This window comes from Macrotis lagotis, chromosome 6 (assembly GCF_037893015.1).
Source record: "Macrotis lagotis isolate mMagLag1 chromosome 6, bilby.v1.9.chrom.fasta, whole genome shotgun sequence".
Taxonomy (NCBI): Eukaryota; Metazoa; Chordata; class Mammalia; order Peramelemorphia; family Peramelidae; genus Macrotis; species Macrotis lagotis.
Window position 1 is genome coordinate 96,333,505 of NC_133663.1, and position 26,124 is coordinate 96,359,628.

Consider the following 26,124-nt stretch of genomic DNA (forward strand, 5'->3'; position numbering starts at 1 on the left):
TCATATAACCATCCAATGTAGTGAGCCATTAATTTTATTATCATCTCTTCTTTGTCCATTCAGTTTACCTGACTGACTGTCATTTAGCCCAAATCTTTTATTTTTGCTTGACAGAATAAAGAATTAGAAGACTTTGTAGAAGAAAATTGCTAAATTTATTGCTAAAACTTGGGTAAATTATAGCATTCTCCTGTTTTACCAACTTAGCAATTCTATAAAAAATTGAAATGAAGTTAAATTTCTCACTAGTTTTTATTGCTTCCGTAAAATTTCTTTCTAGGAACAGTCATATTCACAAGTCTAAAGTTGTGTTTTTTTTAAAGCTTCTTTGTTCTCGCTTATCAACTGCTACCCTCAACTCCAGCCTCCCCCAAGAGATATTTGCTTCTTCTCTAACCTTTGGTACCTACCTCTTTTGTTCCTCATCACTTTTAAACATCACAAGTGGATACTTCAGTTCTACTTTCAAATTCTTTTAGTATCTGAGATGTTCTTCAGAGTTTGTTGATTTAAATTTATCAAAGGCAACAAAATACTCTTATCTTCCTACTTAGAGTGTTATATTACCCTACTCCATATTGGCTTGGTCTACTCTGCTACAAAGAATTATTCTTCTCCACCAAAAAAAGCCAACCCATAAAATTTGAGTAGTTTTTACATTATCTCTTTGATCTGCTATTGTTCCATCTATCTCTGAGTTAAGGCCTTACCTCTTTGCCCAATTATTTTTTTTTCTGACTATAGCTATTCAACTGAGTCAGCACCTTGATAGAAGTGGATAGAGGACTGGGTACTATCCGTGTGACATTGGACAAGTCACTTAGCTCTTCAGTGTCCCAGTCATCAATTCATATTGATGAGTTGCTGATCTGCATCAGTGGAAGGAGTTTCCTAGATTGGTTCTGTAGTGAGTCTGGACCATCAGTCCTTCCCCCCATTAGTTAGCTTTATCATGATCACCTTCTGCTCATTCTTAATTTTAGTTCTCCATTCCTTTGCATTCTTTCTATATTACTTCCCCTTGATTTCATCTTTTACAAATCTAAATTGGTCTGTCAATTCATATAGATCTGATCTCCACTAAGAACTTCCTTTCTTTGTGTCTTCAGAATTTCATTTCTGAGCTTTTCCCATTTCTTCTGTGCTTATGTCTTCTGAAGCATTTGGAATCTCTTCTTCCGATGTCTTGGAAACATATGAGACAAATGGAGCATTTCTGCCAATCTCTATCACAGTTTCTAAGATGAAATCTTCTCTGCCTCCCAAGGTTCCTATCATTTCTACCTTAACAACCAGTTCCTCTGTATTGGTGAGGATCAGTTCTAGAATATAACTTCCTTTCTTTGCTTCCTTTACCTTTTGAAGGATGAAAAATTATATTAAGGTAAACCATGATATTATTAGCTCTGCTCACTTTTGTCCAATAAGAGGGCTCTAAAAGGTGTCTGGATAATTGAATCCTCTATCAATGCTTCTCTTACTGCAGATAACAATAGATCTACCTTTCATGGCTGCTGTGAAGATCAAATGGAATATTATATGTATAGCAAACATTCAAGGGATACATAAATATTAGTAGCTTTTATTATTGCTGTCATTTTTATTCCACTCTTATCATGACCCAGTGACTTGTGATATATTTCCTAAATGCTTCTATTTTTTTCTTTCTTTTCAGGTGCTTTTAAAATATTCATTGATGACAAGTTAGTTTATATTTAAGCTATTCATCACTCCACCCAAATGTCCTCTTCTTGCCAACATACCCCTCCTTTCCTTTTCCATTTCCCATACCCATATCTTATGGAAGCAGCCCAAAAGTCAGCTCTACTCTGGAAGCAACCCAGAAGTCAACTTTACTCCCTTTCCTTAAATGTGGCAGATATGACTTCAATGAATAGGGAATTAATGAAGGACCACCAAACTATTCCTGCTCTTTAGGGACCACCATCTCCTTGGGCCTTCCAGATTTCTGAAAATTGCCCATTTGCCTCTCTGTTGTGTCCTCAAACAGCTCCCTCCAGCTGAATGCTATAAGGACTGTGGGTCCTGCTATTTATTCTGGGTTTGAACCCTAATGAACATTTCTATAGAATTGTAGTTAAACCTTCCTAGACTGTGTTGTCATCCTAAACAGATTGTGAACTTCTTTTTTAAGATAAATAGTATTTTATTTTTTCTAATTATATGTAAAGATTATTTTCAGCATTCATTTTTAACAAGATTTTGAATTTCAAATTTTTTCTCCTTCCCTTCCATTTCTCCTTCCCAGGACAGATAGTAATCTGATATGTTATATGTGTGCAATTGAATAAGTAATCATTTTTACTTTAATAGAAATCATTTAGACTGTGAAAGAAGACAGAACAAAAGGAAAAGCCCCCCAAACCAAAAAAAAAAGTATATTTCAATCTGTATTCAGGCTCTCAATGTGGATAGCATTTAACATCATGAGTCTTTTGGAATTGTCTAGATTATTGTATTGCTAAGAAGATATAAATCAATCATAGTTGATCTTCATATATTATTATTATTGTTACTGTATACCATATTTCCCTATGTATGAGACGTTCCCATGTATAAGATGTATCTTAATTTTGGGGCCCGAAATTTGAAAAAAAATTTTATATAAAATTATTGAACTCAAGTTTAATTCATCATGAAATTCACGGACCTTCTGTCATAGCTTTCAGGCATCTTTTGGGCAAGTCTGGTGCATGGACAACCACTTAGTCCGTTCCCTTTCATGAACCTGAAGGAACCAACTGTGTCCTCCTTTGAAATCAGTCCCTTCTTTTTCATCAGCAATTCTTCTGGCCTCCTGCTGAACCATCTTTGTGGACACAGGAATTCGAATGGCCCTTTGATTTTCAATCTTTCTCTTCAGTTCCCTCTCTAACTCAGATCATTTTGGCTGACTTGCCTCTCATGGCCTTCTTCTGCCAGGGTGTTTTCAGTGAGGTTTCTTCTTCTTTGTAGCCAGTCTCAGATTGTTTTTTCAGTTGGAAGAGGACCAAACTGACATTCAGCAGCATGATTTCCATTCACTTTTGCAGACTGAATCACTTTTAACTTGAGTTCATCACTGTACAAAAATTGTTTTAAGCAGAATGTGGCAAAACATAACCTAATGCGAAACAATGAGCACAAAGACAACAAACATGGAAAAAGCAGAAAATACAAGTTAAAAAACAACCATTGTATAAGATGCTCCTAGTGTTTAGACCCCCAAATTTTTCAAAAAAGACTGCATTTTGTACATGGGGAAATATGGTACTATGTTTTCCTAGTTCATCTCAGTTCACTCAGGATCAGTTCATGTAAGCTTTTACTGACATCTGCATGCTCATCATTTCTTGTAGCACAAAAGTATTTTTTTGCAATCATATCCCACAACTTGTTCAGCCATTCCCTAATTGAGTGGTATCCCCACAGTTTTAATTCTTTGTCACTGATTGTAAACTTCTTGAAAATGCAGAGTGTTTTCTGTTTCAGTTTTCTGTTTAAATCACTAGAACTTTACTGCAGTACTTTGGTGCATATTTGGCACATTTTGACTGTTTAAGAAATGTTTTTTCATTCATTTTTACATCTTTCTTCTTCCCTCATCTCACTCTCTATTTTCCTCTGTCCCTAGAATTCCTTTCTTGAATGAGAGAAAAAAGTTTAAATTTAAATTTAAAATTGCTTTAAAATGTACAGTGCCATTCTATTTCACCCCACTTTTTTTGTATTTTGCTACTTTTAAAAAAAAGGTATATCCTTCCAGAGCCATATTCCAGTAATTATCGCATTCCATGAAGTCTTGGTGATATCTGGAAGGCCAAATTTACTTCCTTGCATTAGTATTTCTAATTTATTCTTTTAAGTTACTTATTTTGTGCTTTTATTTACAAACATGTAAGATGATGAGTTTCATTTCTAACTTTTTTTATTTTAATTTTTTAATTTAGTCTTTCATTTTTCCCTAGCTACATGTAAAAACAATTTTTAACATTTGTTTTTTTAAACTTTGAGTTCCAAATTCTCTACCACACCCACCTCATGGAGAAAATAAGCAATTGTATAGAGGTTATAAATGTGTAGTCATGCAAAACATTACCATAATAGTCATGGTGTGGGAAAAGACACACACACACACACACACACACACACACACACACAAACACACATGCCTCTTCTCTAAAAGAAAAGAAACCTCAAGAAAAATAGTTTTAAAAAATCTGCTTCAATCTCTCTTTGGATACCATCAGCAATTTCTCTGGGGATGCTTAGAATTCTTCATCATCAGCAGTCCTTCAAAGTTGTTTTGGTCATCTTATTGCTAAGAAGAGCTAAGTTGCTCACAGCTGATCATCCGAGATGTTGTGACTATGTCCATAATATATTTCACTTTTTGTCAGGTTTTTCTTTTTTCTTTCTGGCAAGGCAATGGGGTTAAGTGGCTTGCCCAAGGCCACACAGCTAAGGTAATTTTAAGTGTCTGAGACTGGATTTGAACTCAGGTCCTACTGACTCCAGGGCCGGTGCTCTATCCACTGTGCCACCTAGCTGCCCCCACATCAGATTTTTCTGAGAGCATCCTGCACCATTTCTTATAGCAGAAGAGTATTCTATCATAAGAAATACCATAGTTTGTTCAGCCATTCCCCAGCTGATGGGCATCTCCTCAATTTCCAATTCCTTACCTCCAGAAAAGAACTGATATAAGTAACTTTGTACAGGTAGTTCCTTTTCCTTTGAGTTTTTCATCTCTTGGGATACAGACCTAGTAGTGGTATTGTTAGGTCAGAGAGTAAGCATGGTTTAATAGCCCTTTGGGTGGAGTTCCCACTTGCTCTACAGAATGGTTGAAATGGTTCACAGCTCCATCAACAAGTCCATTAATGTTTCATTTTCCCTACTTCCTCTGACTTCTTTCTTGAATGTGGAAATCTTTTGAATTTCTAGCATAATTTCTGTTTTCTTCTATTATTTCATACTCTGGCTTGATAGATTTCATATGAAACTTCTTACTTTCTGTTAAAATATGATCTGATTGACAAAAATTTAGGTGAATACATTTTAAAGGATCATAGATTGAGAATTGGAAGGTGCTTGTTCTTTCCCTGCTCCCCCTGAACCTTCCTGGCCACCCTTTCTGGCTGATTCATGGATTGAAGTGAAGGAGGTGGAATACTCTTTGCTCCCCATTGCTACTTCCACAGTCACCCCTACCATCATTTCCTCCTTTGAGGCTTACTAAATCTATATCTACCATTCAATCAAAATTTTGGCAGTTATTGTTTACCTTTCTCCAAGACATGTTGTTCTTTCTTCAGTGAGGCCAGGGCCTTCCCCCCAGAATCAAATGCAACATCCTCATGTTTTAGAGCCTTTGATGGTCTGACCTTTCCCCCCTTTCAATCTTCTATGCTTTACCTTCCTTCCTTCTCTCCCCCTCACTACCCCAATACTTACTCTGAGATCCAATAATTCCTATTTCCTTGTTATGCCTCAAACAAGAGATCCCATCTCTCAATTTGGGGGCATTTTCACAGCTTGTCCCCATGCCTGGAATGCTCTCCCTCCTCATTGTCTACTTCCTGGCTTCATCTCACCTTCTAAATGGATCCTTTTCTGAACCTCCTTAATGCTAATGCCTTCCTTTAGTTGATTATTTCCAATTTATCTAGTATGTGTTATGTTTGTAGTTTTTTGGATGTTGTCCCTTCCATTAGATGACAAGTTGTTTGGGAGTAGACAGTAGGCTTTTACTCCAAAGGGGTGTTGTTAGAAAAGTTAGGTGAGAATACTGATAATAACATCAGGATGAAATTGATCTTTGCTGGTAAACTGGTCTTTTAATTTCTACTCTGTTAAATTAGAGTTAATCCTTGTCAATCCTTATTTTCTAAAAAGATTATTCTTTTCTGTCTTAGCTTGGTGATCCTGCTATTTTCCCAGCTGTTATTGTGGAACATGTTCCTGGTGCAGATATCCTCAATGGGTATGCTGGTCTAGCCTGTGTGGATGAGCCTAGTGATATGATTACAGAGAGTTCACTGGATGTTGCTGAAGAAGAAATTATTGATGATGATGATATCACTCTTACAGGTAGGTGGTCATAGTGTTCTCCAAATCTTGTGGTTTTGGAAGGGTGAGTTCCACTGGAGTAGATGTATCATTACAATATAAGGTGTAAGTTAAATAGGAGTAAAATATATTCTTTTGTAGAGGTAAGAAATAAGCATCCTATAAAATTTCATAAAGTAAGAATGGTGTGAAGACAAGTTTTACCTAGTTTCTTTATCTATATTGTAGTTGAAGCTTCCTGCCATAATGGAGATGAAACAATTGAAACAATTGAAGCTGCTGAGGCCCTCCTCAATATGGACTCCCCAGGTCCAATGCTGGATGAAAAAAGAATGTGTAAGTTTTTAGGTTATATAAGAGTTTTATGTGTAGGTGAGATACATCCTTAGTAAAAAGTATTGTGTAGCAGAATTTTAAGTTACTTGAGTGTATTGACTATATCTTTCATACCTACTTATGATGTCTTCCCTGTGTGTGTGTGTGTGTATATGTTATGTGCTTGATAAATATTTTTATTTTTAAACGTTCACTGTTTCCTTGTTAATTGCTTATCTCTGCTTCCCTTCCTCCTTTAAGTATTCTACCTTTAGTGCACTTCCTAGAACAATACAGTGTTAATTGTAGTATTCCTTTTAACACATATTAAATTTGTCCAGTACAATGTTTTGGATGTACAATATTTGATTTTTTGTTGTTGTTGTTGTTGAGGAAGGTGTATCATACTTTTTAAAATGAATTTTCTAGTATAAAATTGGTATAGAATTCCTATTTTAGCCAAATTTTTAAAAATTTAGGTCTAATGTGAATATAATCTTGGAGGTTTAGTAGTAATTTGTATGAACAGCTTTCAATATGTAGGCACTGTATCATGTATGAAAATATATCCAAATTCTGCTTATAACATTCTGTTTCCCTTTACTGCATTTTTTGCCATGTTTTATTATATACTTCTGGCATTCCTACAAGAATACTAGTTAAACTTGGAAATTTAAATTGGTAATTATAGTTTTCTTTCACCCTAGTTAGTTTTTCTTCTGAAAATAAAATTTATTGACTTTAATTTTCTTTAAAGGTAATCACGACTTTGTTTCCCTTAGCTAATATATTTGCTTCACCAGAAGATGAAATTGTTGTTGCACCCATTACCCATGTATCTGTCACACTGGATGGGATTCCTGAAGTGATGGAAGCACATCAGATTCAAGATTCATACATAGAATCCCCAGAAACTACAATACCAGAACAACCTAAGAGAAAGAAAGGTGAGATTAAATCATTTTGACAAAACTTACTTCATTACTTTCTATTAAGTTCTTCCTTACATTAGCTCAAAAGTAGAATTTTAGAAACTAATGGTTTTATTCATTAGTCTTGTGCTGGTACATACATGTTAGGGTAGCTCAATTCATATTTGGCTCAGTAATTCAGCAGACTTCTTGGTCTTTGAGTCTTTTTTCAGATAGGATATAGATACATCATTGTTATTGTCTTCTTTCTTTGATATTACCTTACATAACTCTTTTTTTTTGTTTCTACTCATTTTCAATCTTAATTTCTATGAGTTCTCCTCATAGGAGAACAATTATCAGACTTAGTAATGCATTTTCTGCCACTCTATCTCTTTATTTAAATGTTTATTTTAAAATATAATTTTAATAAAAATACTTTAAAGCTTCCTATATCCTTGTGTCTAATTGTTGAATTGAGCTTTGTGATCACATCATTTCAAGCTTTGTATTGATGATGCATCTTAATTAAAAATAGAAACAAACTATAAAAAATGCTTCTCAATAATTGTAAAAAAATCTAAACCAAAGTTTTAATGGAAGAATTATGGCTAGGGAGTTGTTTGCCATATGGAAAATTAGAGAATTCTTTTTCCCCTCAGTGAACCTGCTTAGCCCTTGTCTTTTGCTAGTTGAGGCATGCTATTAAATAAAATCTTGCAAGCCGACGGCAGTTTTTTTCCCCCAAAGCACATCATGAATTAAAGAAATACCAAGTTACTGAGTGTGCTGTTCCCACAATTTGTTTAGTCACACTAAATTCTTATGGAGGTGGTAACAACTACTTTTGTTAAAAAAAAAAAGTAGTTGAAACTGACCAATTGAATGCCAAATTTGAATAAATTTTAAAAAGAAAAAGTATGTTAGTTTTAGTTGGAATTATGATCAAATTTACAGAAACCATAAACATATTAATTTAAAATATAATCCTACTTAGTCTATAGAAGGAGAACCTGAAAAGATTGGGTAGAGGTAATGTACATTTTTTTAAAAAGAATACCTTATGGGACATTTACTTTTTGTAATAATAAGGCAGCAGAAGTTAGCCTGAATTTGCCCTTCTTAGTGCTTGCAAAGATTACTTTCAATTGTTCCTATGGATTTCCAAATATTCCATTATTGCATCCTCTCCCTGGATGATGCCTTTCCTTTTATTGGCATCTGTGTAAGACAATCCTGGAACTTTCATCAACAGACTTCACTTCATTCTGCTTTTTGTTTCTTTTTTGTTGTTGTTGTTGTTGGTTTTTTTTTTTTTTTGCAAGGCAGTGGGGTTAAAGTCACACAGCTAAGTAGGCATTAAGTATCTGAAGTTGCATTTGCACTCATGTCCTGACTCCAGGGCAGTTGCTCTAGCTACTGCACCAGTGAACTGCCCCAGTTTTGCTTCCTTTTCCAACTTTGTGGCACTGTGTAAATTTCTGAGCACAATGTCTTTTTGCTCAGTAAAGGCCTTCCTTCTTCATTTACCCCTCTAGTGTTGATTCTAAAGTCTTCTGGAACTAAGATATAACAGATTTATTCTTTATTCTGTAAGCCTACTTATAAAAAAAATGCAGTGTTTGGAAGGACACCTGCTCTTTTCCCTTATTATTAACCTGCCTCTCTTAATGTTTTATAAAACTCGAAGAAAAAAATAATATGACTTTAATAAATGTTAGCTTTGGTGTTGGCTAGGATGGTGAGATCCTTCTCCAAAAGGGTTGATGCTGGTTGTCTGGGAGCCCTCCAACTGAGTACTGAGCACAAGTTCCCCCAATTTAGCTGCGTCACTCTGATCCCAGGAGTTGGGGAGTGACTCCGTTCTCACCTTTAGCTCAGTGCAGACTGCACTAGTATAGTAGCCAAGGGCATGAGACCAAAGGGAGCCAGCCAGTTGGGTTGCTCTGAACCTGCAGAACCTTCCCCTAGGCTAATGGTGAGTGAGGCCAGTAGTGTTCTACTGAAACTCAACCACTCCCAGCCAACAAACCCAACCCTGGGTCAGCACTTTGCAGAGCTCTCCTAGGGATCTCACTGCTTTGGAAGCACCAAAAATGTATAGACCTCCAGATTGTGTTGTGAAAGGAGCAGAAGCTTAGATCAGATTGCCTCTTCCCCCACCCCCCTCAGAAGTAAACAGAACCCATCTCAAATATAAAGTCCAAAGTCAAGAAGTGGGCTGGGAGAATGAGCAAACAAAGAAAACAAACAATGTGCCTATAAAGTTAGGATGGTGACTGAGGAAGCTCAAGCACAAAGGGAGAAAAAAAATGACCCTAGAGCATCAAAGAAAAATACAGATTTGATGAGAATTCTAATTCAAGGACTAAAGCAAGAGATTAAAAAGAGAGCCAAAAAAGATTTTTAAAAAACAAAAATGGTAGAGGAGGAAAAAAAATAAAATATCTGATAGAATGGTAGAAGTATCATTTTTTTTCTTTTTATTAAAGATTTTATTTATTTTGAGTTTTATAATTTTTTCTCCCCCAATCTTACTTCCCTCCCCCCACCCCCACACAGAAAGCAATTTGTCAGTCTTTACATTGTTTCCATGTTGTACATTGGGTATCAATTCTTTTAAAGGTTATACCTGTGTCATCATATAAAATATTTTCACAATAGTCATATTGTGAAATGAAACCTAGACATCCTCTCCAAAAAAAGAAACCTCAAAAAGAATAGTTTTTTAAAAAGTAATGTGTCAATTTTTATACATGTACACATTGTACATGTATACATAGACATATTTACACAGTATATATACATATCACATCTAACTTCTTAAACATTACCTTCAGGATTATTTAAGATATTCCTTTTAAATTATGAGTGTACATAAGGATAAGTACCTAATATGCCTTTTTTGCTTTGTTTACTTAGTGATGTTTACATGTTTTAAGTTGATTTGTTTCATCACTGACTTTCCCTATATTTCTGTCCAGTTTTATCAGACAACTACTTCACTGGGGCATCTAAGGAAAAGAGAAGAGATAAAAAGGAACTTCTCAGATGGAGTCAGGTAGTGATTTAGGGAGGAAAGATAATCTCTGTTCTTTGTTTGATACAATTCATTTCCTTCTCCACTTGGAGGAAGTCAGCCAGACTCCTCCCTAGACCCAGAGACTCCTTTCCCAGAACCAGAAAAATTGGCTCACAAGGTGATCCTAGGTCCCTGGAATTGCAAAATGAGCTCTGGGGTTTTTCTTCCACCTGAGCTCTCGTAATTCTCTTGAGAAATGTTGCTCTGATCCTGGCAGGATGGGAAGCCTTTGGACAGAAGCTGAAAGAACTTATCCTGCAGCCAGTGGTTGAGCCAGGTGGTCCCTCGGGCCCCTTTCAGCCCAGGATTCTGTAAAGAGGGTGAAGCCCATCCTTGAATCCGACTTCATGATATCTAGGGAAGGTATAACCTCAAAGGCTAATTCATGCCTCTTTAGCTGACATCATGTGGATCATACAGTAAGAAGATTTTCCCTCAGGAGTGACTAGTTGAATTGTAATATTTATTTAGCACATAGTTCAATCTATTACCTTCTTATTAAAAATACTATATTTAAATGAATCTATATATTTCATTTTTTCACTATAATTACTACATAGAGACCAGTAGAAAATGAATAGCAGAATTTAAAGACATAAACCATTCAAAAAGTATATAGTATGTGGGTGGGTAGATCCAGCTATCACCAATCCCAGCCCAACCAAATTTTAGCTTTTCTGCCTGTTTATAGGAAACTTTTACTTTTTGTCCCCTCTCAGATTTAAAAGGATTGGCCTTGCCATTTAGACATTAAAAGCCCCTACTGCATTTCCTTTTTCTACTTGAATTTAGTCCTTTGCTCACCCAACCCTGGCCATGCTTGACTTTTACTAATGAGTTTTTCTGTGTTATTCTTTGTTGTGTTCTTGCCAGATCATAAAGGCATTGAAAAAGGAAGAGCTGTTTGGTTATGTTCCAATGCATGCAGCCCTGGTCCCTTTTTTGTCTTCCAGTCAGCACAGAATTTGCCTTGCTTCAACCTCTCCAGGGCATCCTTGCCCCTGTGGGACTTCCCTTGGGAGCTTAGATCTAGTGGAGGAGCAGCTTGCCTTCAATATTTTGAGCTCTCGTTCATCATTACTTTGGATGTTCTATAGAAGATTGTCTCTAAAAGAGTCTATGGATTTTTCATCATTTTCATACACAATTTTGAGTATAATATCACTATGCTCAGTGAAATACTGCCCTTTAGTTACCCCAGTATTCCCTCAACTATCAACCCTCTTCTCTCCTCCTGAATCCCGACCCCATGCTCCTCAATTTTGGCTTAGTAGTCTATGCCATAAAATTTCTGCTTCCACCCTTATTTTATTTTTTTTTGAAGGGTGAGGGAGTTCTTAGGTATAAATTATAATCTGATTAACTCAATTAACACTAGTGTAAATTTAAATTATTTTCTTTCTGTCTTCCCATCTACCACTCTTTCCACCACTCACTGCTCTGCTGGTGGTGCATTTTTATACCATAGTCTATTGTTGTTTAATCATTTTGAGTCAGTTCTGACTGACTCTTCATGATGCCATTTAAATTCTCCTTTTTGTTTTTATTGAGTCATTTTTTTCAGTTGGGCCTAACTCTGTGTGACCCCATTTAGGGTTTTCTTGGCAAAGATACTGAAGTGGTTTGTAGTTTCCTTCTCTAGCTCATTTTATACATGAGGAAACTGAAGCATCTAGGGTGAAGTGACTTGCCATGGGCCACACAGCTAATAAGTGTCTGAGGCCAGATTTGAACTCAGGAGATTAGTCTTCCTCATTGCAGGCCCAGCCTTAGGTTAAATGAAAAGAAGTTCCATGTACAAATCAATTTATTTTTATGTATCCTCCCTTACTATATTATCAGTCGTATCACATTTAAAGTGAAAGATCCAGCTTAGTTGACCTTCTTATTCTAAACCAATGATCATAAAAAATGTTGAAAAACTTTAAGATTCTGCCACATTTGAACTGAGGCCCTCCAATTTTAGAGCTGGTATTCTTTTTAATGAACCATAAATAATCCTGTAATCTGACCCTTGGGCAAGGAAGTAAATTTTTTTGGTGGGGTTCACTGGCCTTGATGTCTGAAAGAGGGGTTATCAGATTTTATTTTCACCTTTTTGCCTAATCCACCAGTGGTGTTCTCAGGTTATCTGATGTGGACCTAAATTTTTTGAAAGAGGAGGTACTATTTATTTATCCTATGGTGATGCTATCTTCCAGATATTTAGATATTCTCAAAGCCTAGCATCTGTCATAGAAAAAGGGAGAGTATTTGCTAAAAAAAAAAATCTGAGAGACATCATGTTTTGGAGCACCTGATAAAGGATCTGGGATTCTTAAAGGGCCACAGAGATATTTCCTTTATCTACCTTCCCCCTACCCTGCTGACCCCAGAAACATTTTTTGTTATCTTGGTTTCTGCAACCCATCCGCTCCTTCTCCTGGCCTCACTTTCACCCTTTTCTGTTACTTGGGTGATATGAATACTTTGTCCAGACTTTGGTCCAATTAGACCCATACTTGTCTTTGTAAAAATCCACCATAGGAGAAATATCTCAAGATCCAATCTTATCATATTATTTTTAGGGAATATTCCAAGGGAACAACATGAGCATATAAGTGCTTTGTATGTATAGCTATATATATATATATATATATATATATGTGTGTGTGTGTGTGTGTGTGTGTGTGTGTGTTAGTATGTATATTATAAGACAAGATCTTCATCAAAGAACTGAAATATAACTAATTTGCCAGTTTTTAATATGACACAAATTTGTCTGTCAGAACACTCTACAAGTTACCACCTAAAGAACTGAAAGAAAATGTGGATTGTTAAATACATATGGAATGCTAGGAAGTATTGGTCAGTCTTAGCCTTACTTGTCCTATAAACTATATTAAACAATATTAGACACTTATTGGGAAAGAGAAAATTGAAAGTGAAATCTCTCACTGCCATTGAAGAACTTCCATAAGCAGTAGATGAAATAAACTGGTCTAATGAAATTAGAAAGGAATTGGTTTATTTTGAGACCAGAGAGAGACAGAAGCATACATGGGTCAGGAAACAAACACATCTGCTTTTACCATATACCTATCCATAAGTATAATTGGCAGTTCCAAAGTAAAAAAAAAAACCTATTTTACTGGAGATAAAGAGGTTGAGTAACTTTTGCTCGCTAATTTTATTTGATCTTCTCTTGTAACTTTTTCCTCTGAAAAATGTTTTATCCATTCTTATGTTCAGTTTTGTGAAAATGATTTTTAACAGTAAATGGATATGATTGTTGATGGTAAAAATACATGAATTATTTAGAAAGAAATGAATGATTTGTCTTCTTTTTTTTCCTTGGAATTTTGAAAAGGTATTTATGTATAATTTATAATTGACTTGGTTTCAGGGAGAAAAACTAAACCACCTCGACCAGATTCTCCAGCTACTACTCCAAATATATCTTTGAAGAAGAAAAACAAAGATGGAAAGGGTAAGTACTGCATGTTATTTATAATATGTACTTTTCAAACAGCATGCAGAACTGAAAAACCTTTTGTGGTAAAATAGAGTAAGTCCACCAGATTTCCTGACACTACTGCCACGAGCTCATTGATACAGTTGCCTCTTTCCATCAAGGAAAGAAAAGCCAATGAAATCCTTTTTGACTCACTTTCTCTGTTATCAGAATAATTTATTCTTCAGCCTAGTTCTTGGCAGAATTATTCAACTAATTGTATGTTTAATTCAAAGATACTTTTTCCATGTATCTTTCATTGTTGATACTACTTTTGAAAATATCATCTGTCCATTTCTATGAGACAGATTGTTGAGGCTGGTTACAAGGCTAATTATAGCTGTAGGAGTAGCTTCTGTAATTTAAATGTAAATTTTTAGCAACAACTATTTTTTATCTATGATACTTTTTTCTCATTTAAAATTAAGCAAAACTGGCAAATAAGGTCATGTTCTAAGGTCATCACCCCAAGATTGATGCCTTAGAATCTTAAAATTCAACTGCAACTATATTGGATACTAAGCCAATGTAAACTGTTGAGTCACTGATGAAAAGTCATGAAGTGCAATTTGATAAACTCACAGAATTTTTTTGAGCTGGATGAGGCCTAAAAATTGCTTAGTCTGGTTCTGTCTTTTAAACCATGAAATGAGGTAGCCCAGGTCAATGCCCAAGAAATATAGAACAAGGATTAGAATTTCAGACTCTTTTCTTAGTTTAATTTCTCAAAAAAAAATTCCATTATGTTATTCTAGAAGATCTTTTTTTTTTTTTGATGATGCTTGGGGGGGGCAGGGAAGGAAAAAGCTTAAAAAAACCCTCCTTTATTTCAGGAAATACTATTTATCTTTGGGAGTTCTTATTAGCACTTCTTCAAGACAAGACTACCTGTCCCAAATACATCAAGTGGACCCAGAGGGAGAAAGGCATTTTTAAACTAGTAGATTCTAAAGCTGTGTCTAAATTATGGGGGAAGCACAAAAACAAACCTGATATGAATTACGAAACTATGGGAAGAGCTCTCAGGTATGGAAAGTTTTAATCATTTGTATATGTTTATCGGTGCTAAAAACTGGTGCATTTCAAAATAGTCAAGCATTATTATAAGATGTTATTTCTATGTATTAAAATATTATTACTGTGGAAAACAGCATATATATATATATTTAAATTAAAATATTAAGATTCTTTTTCTGAGGAAAGGAAGTAAGGCTTTTATAATAATACTCTATGTCCTATGAGATTGTGAACTTAATCAGTTTTATGTCCTAGTCCTGTTTTTCTCCTTAAAAACAGGAAATAATGTGTAAAGAAATTAAGTTGTGGTTGACATTTTGTTTGTTTAGGGGTAAGAAAATTCTGAGCTGTGGTCCTCAAAGGAATTAAGAATCAACCACAGTGTTCTAAAATCTTGTACCATTAAGCTGTATCAGCATAAAGTACAAATGGAATGGCAATATAGAGTAAGATGTGATTACCTAGAGGTAATTTGATTTTCAAGAACAACATTTATATACTGGATTGGAAGAAATAATGTGTTAGATGTGATACCTAATTGTTTTGGTTCTCACAAACTTTTAAAAAAATTATCAAAATTTTAACTGCAGAAATTTACTATGAATTTTAATGTTTCTGAAGTTGGATCATTTTGTCAAGGGCTATAATCATTCTATATTTGAAGGACATAAAATGATCAGTGAGTTATCTTTTTCAGGCTTTTTAAACTAAATAAAAATTGTTACAGTTATCTCTTTTTAGTTCATCTGAAAAGTCTTGATTTTCTTGGGAAACTATGATGAATCACTGCTTGCTATATGGCTATATATTTATGAGTTAATTTCATTTTCATTGGAAACTTTTTTGCACTTAATATTTTTTCCAATTATATATAAAGATTATTTTTTTATATTCATTTTTGCAAGATTTCGAGTTCAAAATTTTTCTTTTTCCTTAAGACAGTAAATAGATGATATAAGTTACACATCATATTAGGTTATAGGTTACAATCATATTAAACATATTTCCACATTATGTTGTGAAAGAATAATCAGAACTAAAGGGAAAAACCACAGGAAAGAAAAACAAAAAAAAGTAAATATAATATGCTTTGATCTACATTCAGACTCCATAGTTCTTTCTTTGGATGTGGATAACATTTTCTATCCATGCCTTGGATCATTGGATTTCTGAGAAGCATTAGTCTATCATAGTTGGTCATCACACTGTTGCTGTTACTGCGTACAATGTTCTCATTACATTCATATACTACATGTTCAGGAATTACTTAGTTGATGGGCATCCTCTCAATTTCCAATTCTTTGCAATTGTAAAAAGAAGTATTATAAATATTGTTGTATGTGTTGGTCATAAGAACCATTTTAAGCCTAAAAATGAATATTTACAATCTGTGAAATAGCAAACAGGCAGGGCAATAAGGTGGAAGAGAGATGGGAAACTAGAGATTGATATAATTTATGTTCTGAATTCATTTTCTCAATCAGGAATCAATTTTAGATTGGGTTTTTGTGTGCATATAGACAGACGAATAATGTCTTTGTAATTATGATAATGGCCTAATTAAAGAAAAGCTTCTGATAGTTCCCAGAATGCAATTTATTTTTTTTTCAAAAATGTGCCAAAATTCTTGTGGTGTGGATAATGTTTTTATGATAATTCTTTACTCAATCTGATTTCTTTTTGTATTGAAATAGGTACTATTACCAAAGGGGTATTTTGGCTAAAGTGGAAGGTCAGCGCTTGGTATATCAATTTAAGGAAATGCCAAAAGACCTTATTTACATAGATGATGAAGATCCCAGTTCCAGCCTAGAATCTTCAGATCCATCATTGTTATCTTCCACAACCACTTCTAGTAGAAACCAACCCAGCAAATCCAGAGTGTCTTCAAGTCCAGGGATAAAAGGAGGATCCACCACTGTTCTGAAACCAGGGAATACTAAATCTGCCAAACCCAGAGAGCCGGGGGAAGCTGCCCAGACACACCTGTCCAGTCTGTCCCCTGAGGCAGTGAGGACGGTTCAGTCTTCACAGGCTCCACATCCTGTCCAACTCTTTCGGACTGTTCACCTTATGCAGCCGATCCAAGCTGTTTCAGAAGCGCAAGGAGCTGTCTCCAGTAATATACAAGATGAAACATTAAATTCTTCGCTTCAAAATATCAGGTAAAAAATAAGTGACTTAATTATAGATTGTACATAACAGATTTTTGGATCTTATTTGTACGTGTGGGGTCTGTGTTCTGAAATGACAATTTTATAGATCTCAAGCCAGGTAATAGAGGCAACAAATCTTTAATCAGGCATTAGAGCTTGCCTTACTTGTGGGAGGTGGGTGGGAGGGGGTGGAAGAGAAGGGGCAGACAGGTATTTAGGATATTTATTGTGGCTGCCATGAGTATCAGTTTGGCTTAATTACATGATTTTCATTTTTTTAATTTATTTTTTTATCTTCTTAGTACAATTGTGCATACCTGGATTGAACCAGACTCGGTATGATACAAATACATAAAAATTCACATACAGAGTTTCGGAGCTTTCCTTTGTATCAGGTAGAACTGGTAAGGTTCTCAGACACTTCTGCTGCTATGTGACCTTGGGGAAATTGTTTAACCATGTGCAGTTAGGAGGCAAAGTGGATAGAGTGCCAGGTCTGGAGTCAGGAAGACTTATCTTTCTGAGTGCAAATTTGCCTCTAACATTTATTAGTTGTGTGACCCCAGGCAAGTCACTTCACCATATTTGCCTCAGTTATTTCATTTGTAAAATAAGTTGGAGAAGAAAAGGTCAAACTGCTTCATGATCTTTGCCAAGAAAATCCCAAGCAGGGTCATGAAGAGTTGTGCACCACCTAAAAAAAACACTAGCAACATATCCTTATAAATTATCTTTTTTGTTTGTTTTTTTGCAAGGCAATGGGGTTAAGTGGCTAGGTAATTATTAAGTGTCTGAGACCAGATTTGAACTCAGGTACTCCTGACTCCAGGGCTGGTGCTCTATCCACCGTGCCACCTAGCTGCCCCTATAAATTATCTTTATTAGTAACCTTTTGATTTATATTTAATTCCAAAATATATTTTTTCTCAGTGGAGAGATACTATCATGGCACTGCTCGAAGGTTGCGATAAACTAGATAGTCATTAGGGCCTGGTAATCAGGGTTGAATCATATTTCATTCCTTTAAAGAGAACCTTTAATTGTTCAGTATGAGTTGAATGAAAAAAAAATTTTGAATATCTAAAAGATTTATTTCTCAGTTCTAGATAAAATGTGAGCCAGCACAGTGGCAGAAAATCTATTTCTGTTTGAACTAGTCTTTTATTTAAATAAGAGAAGCAACATGACATTGCCTTATAGATTTGGGGAATGAAAAGAAGAGGAAAAATAAGACAATGGATCTTTTAGTGTGAATTTGTTAATTTTCTCTGTTATCAACTATCAGTGAGTTCAAAGATTATTTTTTAGTGGAAAAATACTTATGGATTATTCCATATTAGTTTGGTGATGAAAAGATTACTTTAGAGTCCCACACTTGTGTGTTCCAGAACATTTCAATATATAAATATTAGATCTGAAGAATCAACATTTGAGTCAATCTAATTTCAGGTGTGGAATTGAGGGTGAATGACATGTGAAGTTAAGTGTGTAAATTTAATTTCATTTTATGGTACTCTAAGCTAGAGGCTCTACCAAAGAATCATATTTTTCTCATTTTAACAAATATTTTTTGATCAAGGATATGTTCTCCCTGATAGAATGTATACTGTATGATTTTTATGTTTTAACTCTAATACCTTAGTGCCTGCTACATAGTAGACCTTAATGCTTATTGATTTGTGATTAAAAACTGTCACTTTATTGAAAGAAATTTCAACTTCATTATGAATGATAAACTTTGGGTACTGGGAAACTACAAAAAGGAGGGGAAAGTCAGATTCCTTAGATTTTTGGTTCAACAAGAAGGAAAACTTTTGTTATTTGTGGAGTACTCCTCTGTTACTCCCCTTCTTCCTTTCATTTTTGGAGGTTTTATTTTCTGTTTTTTTAAAGAAATTGCTTGTTTTCATAGAAATTGATTGATTATTTAGTAAGTAGTTGCTATTCCTTCCCTCTTTATTTCTTGGCATTCTGAACCTTTGGAAATATTTGTGCTTTTGCGGGGATATAGTGAACACAACTGGTCACTTCCTTTTCTATTTCTTCAGTTCTCCTTTTGAACATAATAAAAATATTTCTTCCTCAACTTTGAGAATAAATTCTAGTTTTGAAAGAGATGATTACATTGTAGTATAGAATATCATACTGGGTGAGATAGTAAAATAAGTCAAAAATGACATAATTGTCATATTGGGTCATACTCGGGGGTGGCTAGGTGGCACAGTGAATAGAGCACTGGCCCTGGAGTCAGGAGTACCTGAGTTCAAATCCAGCCTCAGACACTTCATAATTACCTAGCTGTGTGGCCTTGGCCAAGCCACTTAACCCTATTGCCTTGAAAAAAAAAAACCTAAACAAAACTATATTGGGTCATACTTAGTCTGACAAAAACTCCCTAGAATATCAACTCCAAATGTCAAGAATGTTTCCCCTCAAAATATTTTAGTTTTTCCAACCAATTATGGGTCTGTCATTCATTAATTTATCTCGTCTTATTTTAAGGCTTATTTATTATTTCAGCTTTTTAGAGTAATGATTGCTGAATTTCCTGTTTGTTTATATGAAGCATTATTTTATATCTAAAATTTCCCTCTCAAGTTTCAAAGATATTCTTCTAGTTCTAATAAATTATAACTTAAAAACTTTTTTATTTGATCTTTTCTATTGTTTTCTTTTGGATAGTTGTATATGATTCCATTGTATTTTTCTGGAAGTAGATTATTTACTACATTAATTTTATTATTTTAAGAATATGCATTAAACAAAAGGACTCTTTCAAGATTTACAATTACATAAAGTTAGAATACCTATAACTTTAACTTAAGATAAATTATAGGATATTATATTTAATGCCTTATTCATGTTCTAAGAATTATAATAATCTGGGTGACTTTTTTCCCCATTGTTCTTCCTTTTAGATGTAAAATTTAAGGTTCCAGAGGACAGCATTTGAATTATGTTCCAGATGAAATAAATGTTGCTTTTTTTTCCCCATAAGGCAATAGGGTTAAGTGACTTGCCTAAGGTCACACAGTTAGGTAATTATTAAGTGTCTGAGGTTACATTTGAACTCAGGCTCTCCTGACTCCAGGGCCGGTGCTCTATCTAGCACTTAGCCACCTAGCTGCCCCAGGGTATAGAACAATCTTAACAATTTTTTTAATGTATTTTTGTAATAGCTACTTTTCTTCCTTTCTACCCTTCCCCTCCTCACTCCCCAATCTGGTTAACCAGAGAGTACTTGTCAGGAATGTGGTGGAAGAAGACACAAATGGTTGGATGAGATGAGCCTCTGTGGAATACAGAGAGGCTGGGGCAGCCTTTCATCATGTCTGTTTGTTTTAATATAACCTGTTAAGCATTATTTTTCTTTACGTATCTCTCTTAAATTGTTGGCTCCAAATTATTTTTCCACATTGCATAAGAATGAGGCTTTAGGGGTGGCTAGGTGGCGTAGTGGATAAGACATCGGCCTTGGAGTCAGGAGTACCTGGGTTCAAATCTGGTCTCAGACACTTAATAATTACCTAGCTGTGTGGCCTTGGGCAAGCCACTTAACCCCATTTGCCTTGCAAAAACTTAAAAAAAAAAGAATGAGGTTTTGCAACTTTGAGGATCCCACATTACTTGCTTTTCTTCTAATTTATTTATCCTTCCTGCTTTGTGGGACACCAGATAAAAATGCAAATATGGGGGCAGAGGATACTGCTTCTGGTACAACCCTGAAACTTTATTGTTAGAAGTTATAGGTACAACTCCTGGGTATGGATCTGACTTCTGACTTTTCCTTCTCCTTACCTAAGAAACCTCCCTGTACCCAAGACTTTTTAGCTGATAAATTATAATCTATATCTTTTAGCATTTATTTTTTGAGTCCCTTCCAGTAACCTGTTTCAGAAGAAGTATATCTCAGACTTTGAGATATATTTTTTGTCTCCCCCCACTACAACCTATCATTCATTCCCCTTTAGTTCTTCTGACATTTGTTCCTCTTATATGGTGTCTCTATTCCAAAAAAAAAAATCCACATTTTAGTATGATATACTTAGAACTGGAAGAGCCCTGAGAAAATTGGGTCTAGACACTTTTAAAAGATACATAGATTTTAGAGGGCCAGTGAATGGGTAAAAATAGTTTATTTTCATTAACCTCTAATTGAAATTTGCATTTCTTTTCATTCAATTAAAAAAATTCTGTTAACAGGGTCATAGACCTGTGATAGATAATCCTGAACTCCGGTCAGTCTGATCAGCCACAGGCTAACATTCAGTAACTTGTCTCTAACATAGTGATGCTGCTTTGGTCCTCTTCCATTACTAAATATAAGAATCACCAGGTTTCTAGTAGACTACCAAAGGAGTGACCAAGACAGAAAAGAGTTAAAAGAACCCTGATACATTCCAGGCCCCACTTTGAACATAATCATTTGCTACAATTTGGCAAAGTGCCATATTTTCTAGGGATGGTCCTCTTTCTTTTATGCTTTTATCATATATAATCATAGTTAATACCTGTAATTTATGAGAATTTGAAGTTTGCCCCAAAGTTTTATAGTTTTATATGTATATACATATATATATATATTATATATATAATATATATATATATGAAACTTGTAATCTTATTAAAACAATTTAATTAATTGTAAGAGTAGCTTGTTAGCTATTTAAATTATCAATCATATAACTTTCCTAAGTGACTGATTTAGAAGAAACTGAGAACCCCAGACTAATTTGCAGTGGCAAGTGACAGCTGGTATATGATTGCAGATCCACAATTTTCACTTTGTATCTAACTAAAATAAATGGAACCCATTTAAAAATGTTTCATTTAAAAATGTTTCAAGCAATAGAGAATGTAAGTGAAATCCATCTTAACTACCCATAATAATACATACAGAGTTGCTAGTAATACAAACCAAATACAAACATGGTTAGTTTTCATTACAAAAACTTTTCTTTGGGTGGAGCAGTAGATAGAGCACCAGCCTTGGAGTCAGGAGTACCTGAGTTCAAATCCGGACTCAGACACTTAATAATTATCTAGCTGTGTGGCTTTGGGCAACCTGCTCCATTGCCTTGAAAAATATAAATGAATAAATAAATAAATAGAAACCTTTTCTTTGCTCATTTTCTTAGGCTGATATTACAGATATTAAATTTTATTACAATGTTCCTTTGGGTCAAAAAGAACACTAAGAAATGATTTGGGAAACCTGAAGTTAGTAACACACCTGAGTTCAAATTCAGCCTTGGCCCTTACTAGCTGTGTTATCTTGGCTATATAGTCACCTTCTGTTTTTTTTGGTTTTCATTGTAAAATAGGAATAATAGCATTTGCCTTCCAGAGTTGTTGTAAGGATTAAATGAGACAGTAATTGTAAAGTCCTTGGCAAAGTACTTGGCACTTAATAAGAGCTATTTAAATATTTGTTTATTATTATTATTATTATTATTATTATTATTATTATTATTGATGAATAAGGGGAAGTCAGCCAGGGATTAGAAACTTGCTGAAATCACTTGCTACAATTTGGCAAAGTGCCCATTTTCTTTGGATGCTCCTTTTTCCTTTTATGCTTTTATCATATAATAGCTGATACCTGTAATTTTGGGGAATTTGAAGGAATTTGAAGTTTATCCCAAACTCACATATAGAAAACTTGTAATATGATTAATACAATTTAATGTAATTCTAAGAGTAGCTTAACTGTTAGCTATTTGAATTAACATATTTATTTGTAAGTGTAGCTTAGCTGTTAGATATTAGGAAGTTAGGGAGTATTGTTAATTCAAATAACACTTCCTAAGTGACTAATTTAGAATAATAAACTGTCTTTGCAGAATACTTCCTTAATGATTTTTGGGGGAGGGGATCCAACTGAGTTTCAGATTCTCAGCTTTATCTAATATCTTATATTTTAAAATGCCTTTTCACAATTTTGATTCTCAGCAGTTATGCTCTTGTGAATGATATTGTTATTGGTTATTTGGTAGTTATAAAGGCTTTTTGATCCATTTTGTGAGCCTCTAGTAAGGATAGCAGAATTAAATACATTTAATGTAATCAAAAAGCAAACCAAATAATCCTGCCAAAAATATGTTCTTAAATAAAGTTATAGTGATTGGTTGCTCTGCAGAGGGGAAGAAAAGAAAGTGAGATTGGAGCAAGGGAGGGGAGAGATTCCAGCGATGGAGAGTAGACAGTGGAAAGGCATAGTATGGAGATGATGGATTTTTTTCCAAGCAGTAGCAAAGAGACTGATAGTGTCACTGAATCAGAGAGTTCCTGGTAAGAAGACTAGAAGGGTAGGAAGGGGTCATGCTGGAAGGACTAAATGCCAGAGTTTACTGAACTGGGGTGGGGGTGGGATGATAAGGAGGTGACCTGACCGCTGAGTGAAGGCTCGATTCTAGAGGGGAGAGACTTGGGCCACAAAGACCAAACAGAAGCTTATTGTAATAGTCCAGGCACAGGATGATGAGGGCCGGCCTGCATTAGGATGGTGGCGCATGAGTGAAAAGAAAGATAACACAATGCAATTTAGGAATTAGAAAGTGAAAAAAAATTTATTTGTAATGAGAAGTCATTATTTATGTTTTCTCAGTTTCCTAAATTTCTCATTCTTAATGGTTGTCTTCTTCAGCATTCATTCAGGGGCGTGGGGCACAATAATTATGCCAAAGAATGACATTTAAAAAGAGTCTGTCTAGTAATCATAATTTTTCATTTAAAAGACATTAACTCTGCCTGGATGGGTTTTGATTTTTCTTGTTTCTGTTCTGGCATTTCCACAGGACTCTGCAGACTCCTACCCAAGTTCCTGTGGTGGTTTCTCCTGGGAATCAGCAGTTGCATACAGTCACACTCCAGACAGTGCCACTCACAACAGTCATAGCTAGCACAGATCCAGCATCAGGAACTGGGTCTCAGAAATTTATTTTGCAAGCCATTCCATCATCACAGTCTATGACTGTCCTGAAAGAAAATGTCATGCTGCAGTCCCCCAAGTCAGGCTCTCCTCCTTCATCTATTGTTTTTAGCCCTGCCCACGTACAACAGGTTCTTACTAGCAACGTCCAAACCATCTGCAATGGGACAGGCAGTGTCACTTCATCTCCATCCTTTAGTGCTACTACTCCTGTGGTGACCTTCTCCCCTCGAAATTCTCAGTTGGTCACTCACCCATCTGGCACTGTGATCACTTCAGTCATCAAAGCACAGGACACAAAAGAAACTGTTATACAAGAAATGATGAAACAGGAGGTAGAAGATAGCAGGATAGAAGACCTGGAACAGCCAGAACAGAATATTGAGCTGCAGCCCCAGCCCATTGTGGTGATGGTTTCAAGTTCCAATGGATTCCCTCCCCAGGTGGCTCTGAAAAGAGAAAGTGAACAATTGGAGACACAGTCTTATTAATTTACCAAACGAATTATGGATGATCTATTTTTTTTAATTACTGCAACATTTTGTGGTTATGTATAAAGGATTTGATTCTGAAGCAAATGTTATAAAGCCCATAATTTTGACAATTAGTCATAACTTAGTTGTGCTTTTCTCTTAAGTGTTAAAAACAAAAAAATGCCACACCTGCTCTAAAGAACATATTTTAGAAGTAAAGCATGAAGGAACATGCATTTTATATTATGAAGGCTTCCTTTTGAAATCTGTCTCAGTTGCTCAATATACTTTTTTAAAAAAATTCTTATTTTTCATCATGTTAACTTTTTTGTTTCCAATGTAAATATTTTAGTTAAATGTAAGGCAACAATGAATTTCTATAGAAATTATGTTCATTCCACTTTTATAAAGCTTAATACTCAAAAATACCAAGTGGCCTATCTTGTGATATATATATATATATATATATATATATATATATATATATATATATATATATATATAATTTTTTTTAAATTTATATATTGCCCATCTGCTTCCCATCGGTAACACTGTGCCACAAAGAATTGGTGTGTAAAATGTAAAATGGAAAGTAGGGGTGGGGGTGGGGAAGAAACTCTGCTTGCTGGGGTAAAACGTTGGGCACATCAATTACCAGTTTCCTCATCTGGGAACTTAGATCTTTAAGGCTCTGGCCAGTTGTCAAATGATGTCATTTCCACACTCCTGTAGGTTGAAAAACATTGCTATAACAACATTTTATCAAGTTGAGCTCTAGGTCCTTTTCTAGCTCTAAAATATTCTGATTTCAGTAATCTTATACTAAACATTTTTATTATGCAACTTAAAACATCAAATTATTGTAAATAAATTATATCTGAGGAAAAACTGATGAAATAGTAGTTCTTGACTAGCATTTTTTGCCAAATATATATATTCTCCCTAGATACTTTGGAGATTCATTAACCCCTTAGACTACTGAGTGGCCTTTGGTAAATGCTGTTCATGATTTACTATATGATATATATATATATATATATATATATATATATATATATATATATATATATATATATATATGTATCAGTGGTCTGAATAAGCAGGGGTAACTTTCCTAAGTGCCTACTTAATTTTATTGAAAATTTTTAAGCTTGGACCGATCTAGCTCATTTGTCTTTAGCTAATAAAAATTTAACTTTTCTGTTCCTGATCTTTATGTAATGGAGATGGGAAATAGGGGTGGGGATTGTATACATATATATGTGTGTATAAAAATATATACACACACATGCACAAATGCAAGCACACATAAATACATATATATCTAGGCTTATAAAGATGGAGTAGTTTTAGAATACAACTGTAAATATTGTACATTTAATTTCACAAGAAAAAATAAAGTTTTCAGCAAATTTATTTCCTAGTATAGATTTTTATAGATGAAAAATCATGTTTAGAGGCCTAATGTTATATGTATTCATATTATTACAGAGTGGATTTGTATTTAAAGACAAATTTAAAAATTTTGAAATTTCTAAATTTTTTGTATTTTAATTGGTTTATACTGAATAAATCATGTAAGAAGTTCAAGTATTCTTGTTTATTTTTAGGGCAGGATATTTATTTTGAAAAATTGTACAAAGCATGTCTCCAATATAAAACTTATACACAGGG

At 34.6% G+C, this 26,124-nt stretch overlaps 1 protein-coding gene across 7 annotated transcripts in view; it reads left to right on the forward strand.

Annotated features, from left to right (window-relative positions):
- Positions 1-24,913, forward strand: part of ELF1 (E74 like ETS transcription factor 1) — a 138,216-nt gene extending 113,303 nt beyond the window's left edge. For 6 of the 7 annotated variants that reach the window (XM_074191755.1, XM_074191757.1, XM_074191753.1 and 3 more), the window contains exons 4-10: positions 5,919-6,093; positions 6,301-6,408; positions 7,170-7,334; positions 13,766-13,849; positions 14,707-14,899; positions 16,585-17,055; positions 23,844-24,913. In XM_074191755.1, the coding sequence (XP_074047856.1) occupies positions 5,919-6,093; positions 6,301-6,408; positions 7,170-7,334; positions 13,766-13,849; positions 14,707-14,899; positions 16,585-17,055; positions 23,844-24,468 (1,821 nt within the window). In that variant the 3' untranslated portion in view covers positions 24,469-24,913. The remainder of the gene's footprint in view (positions 1-5,918; positions 6,094-6,300; positions 6,409-7,169; positions 7,335-13,765; positions 13,850-14,706; positions 14,900-16,584; positions 17,056-23,843) is intronic. The other variant, XM_074191760.1, reaches the window with a different exon arrangement.
- The last annotated feature ends 1,211 nt before the right edge of the window (positions 24,914-26,124 follow it).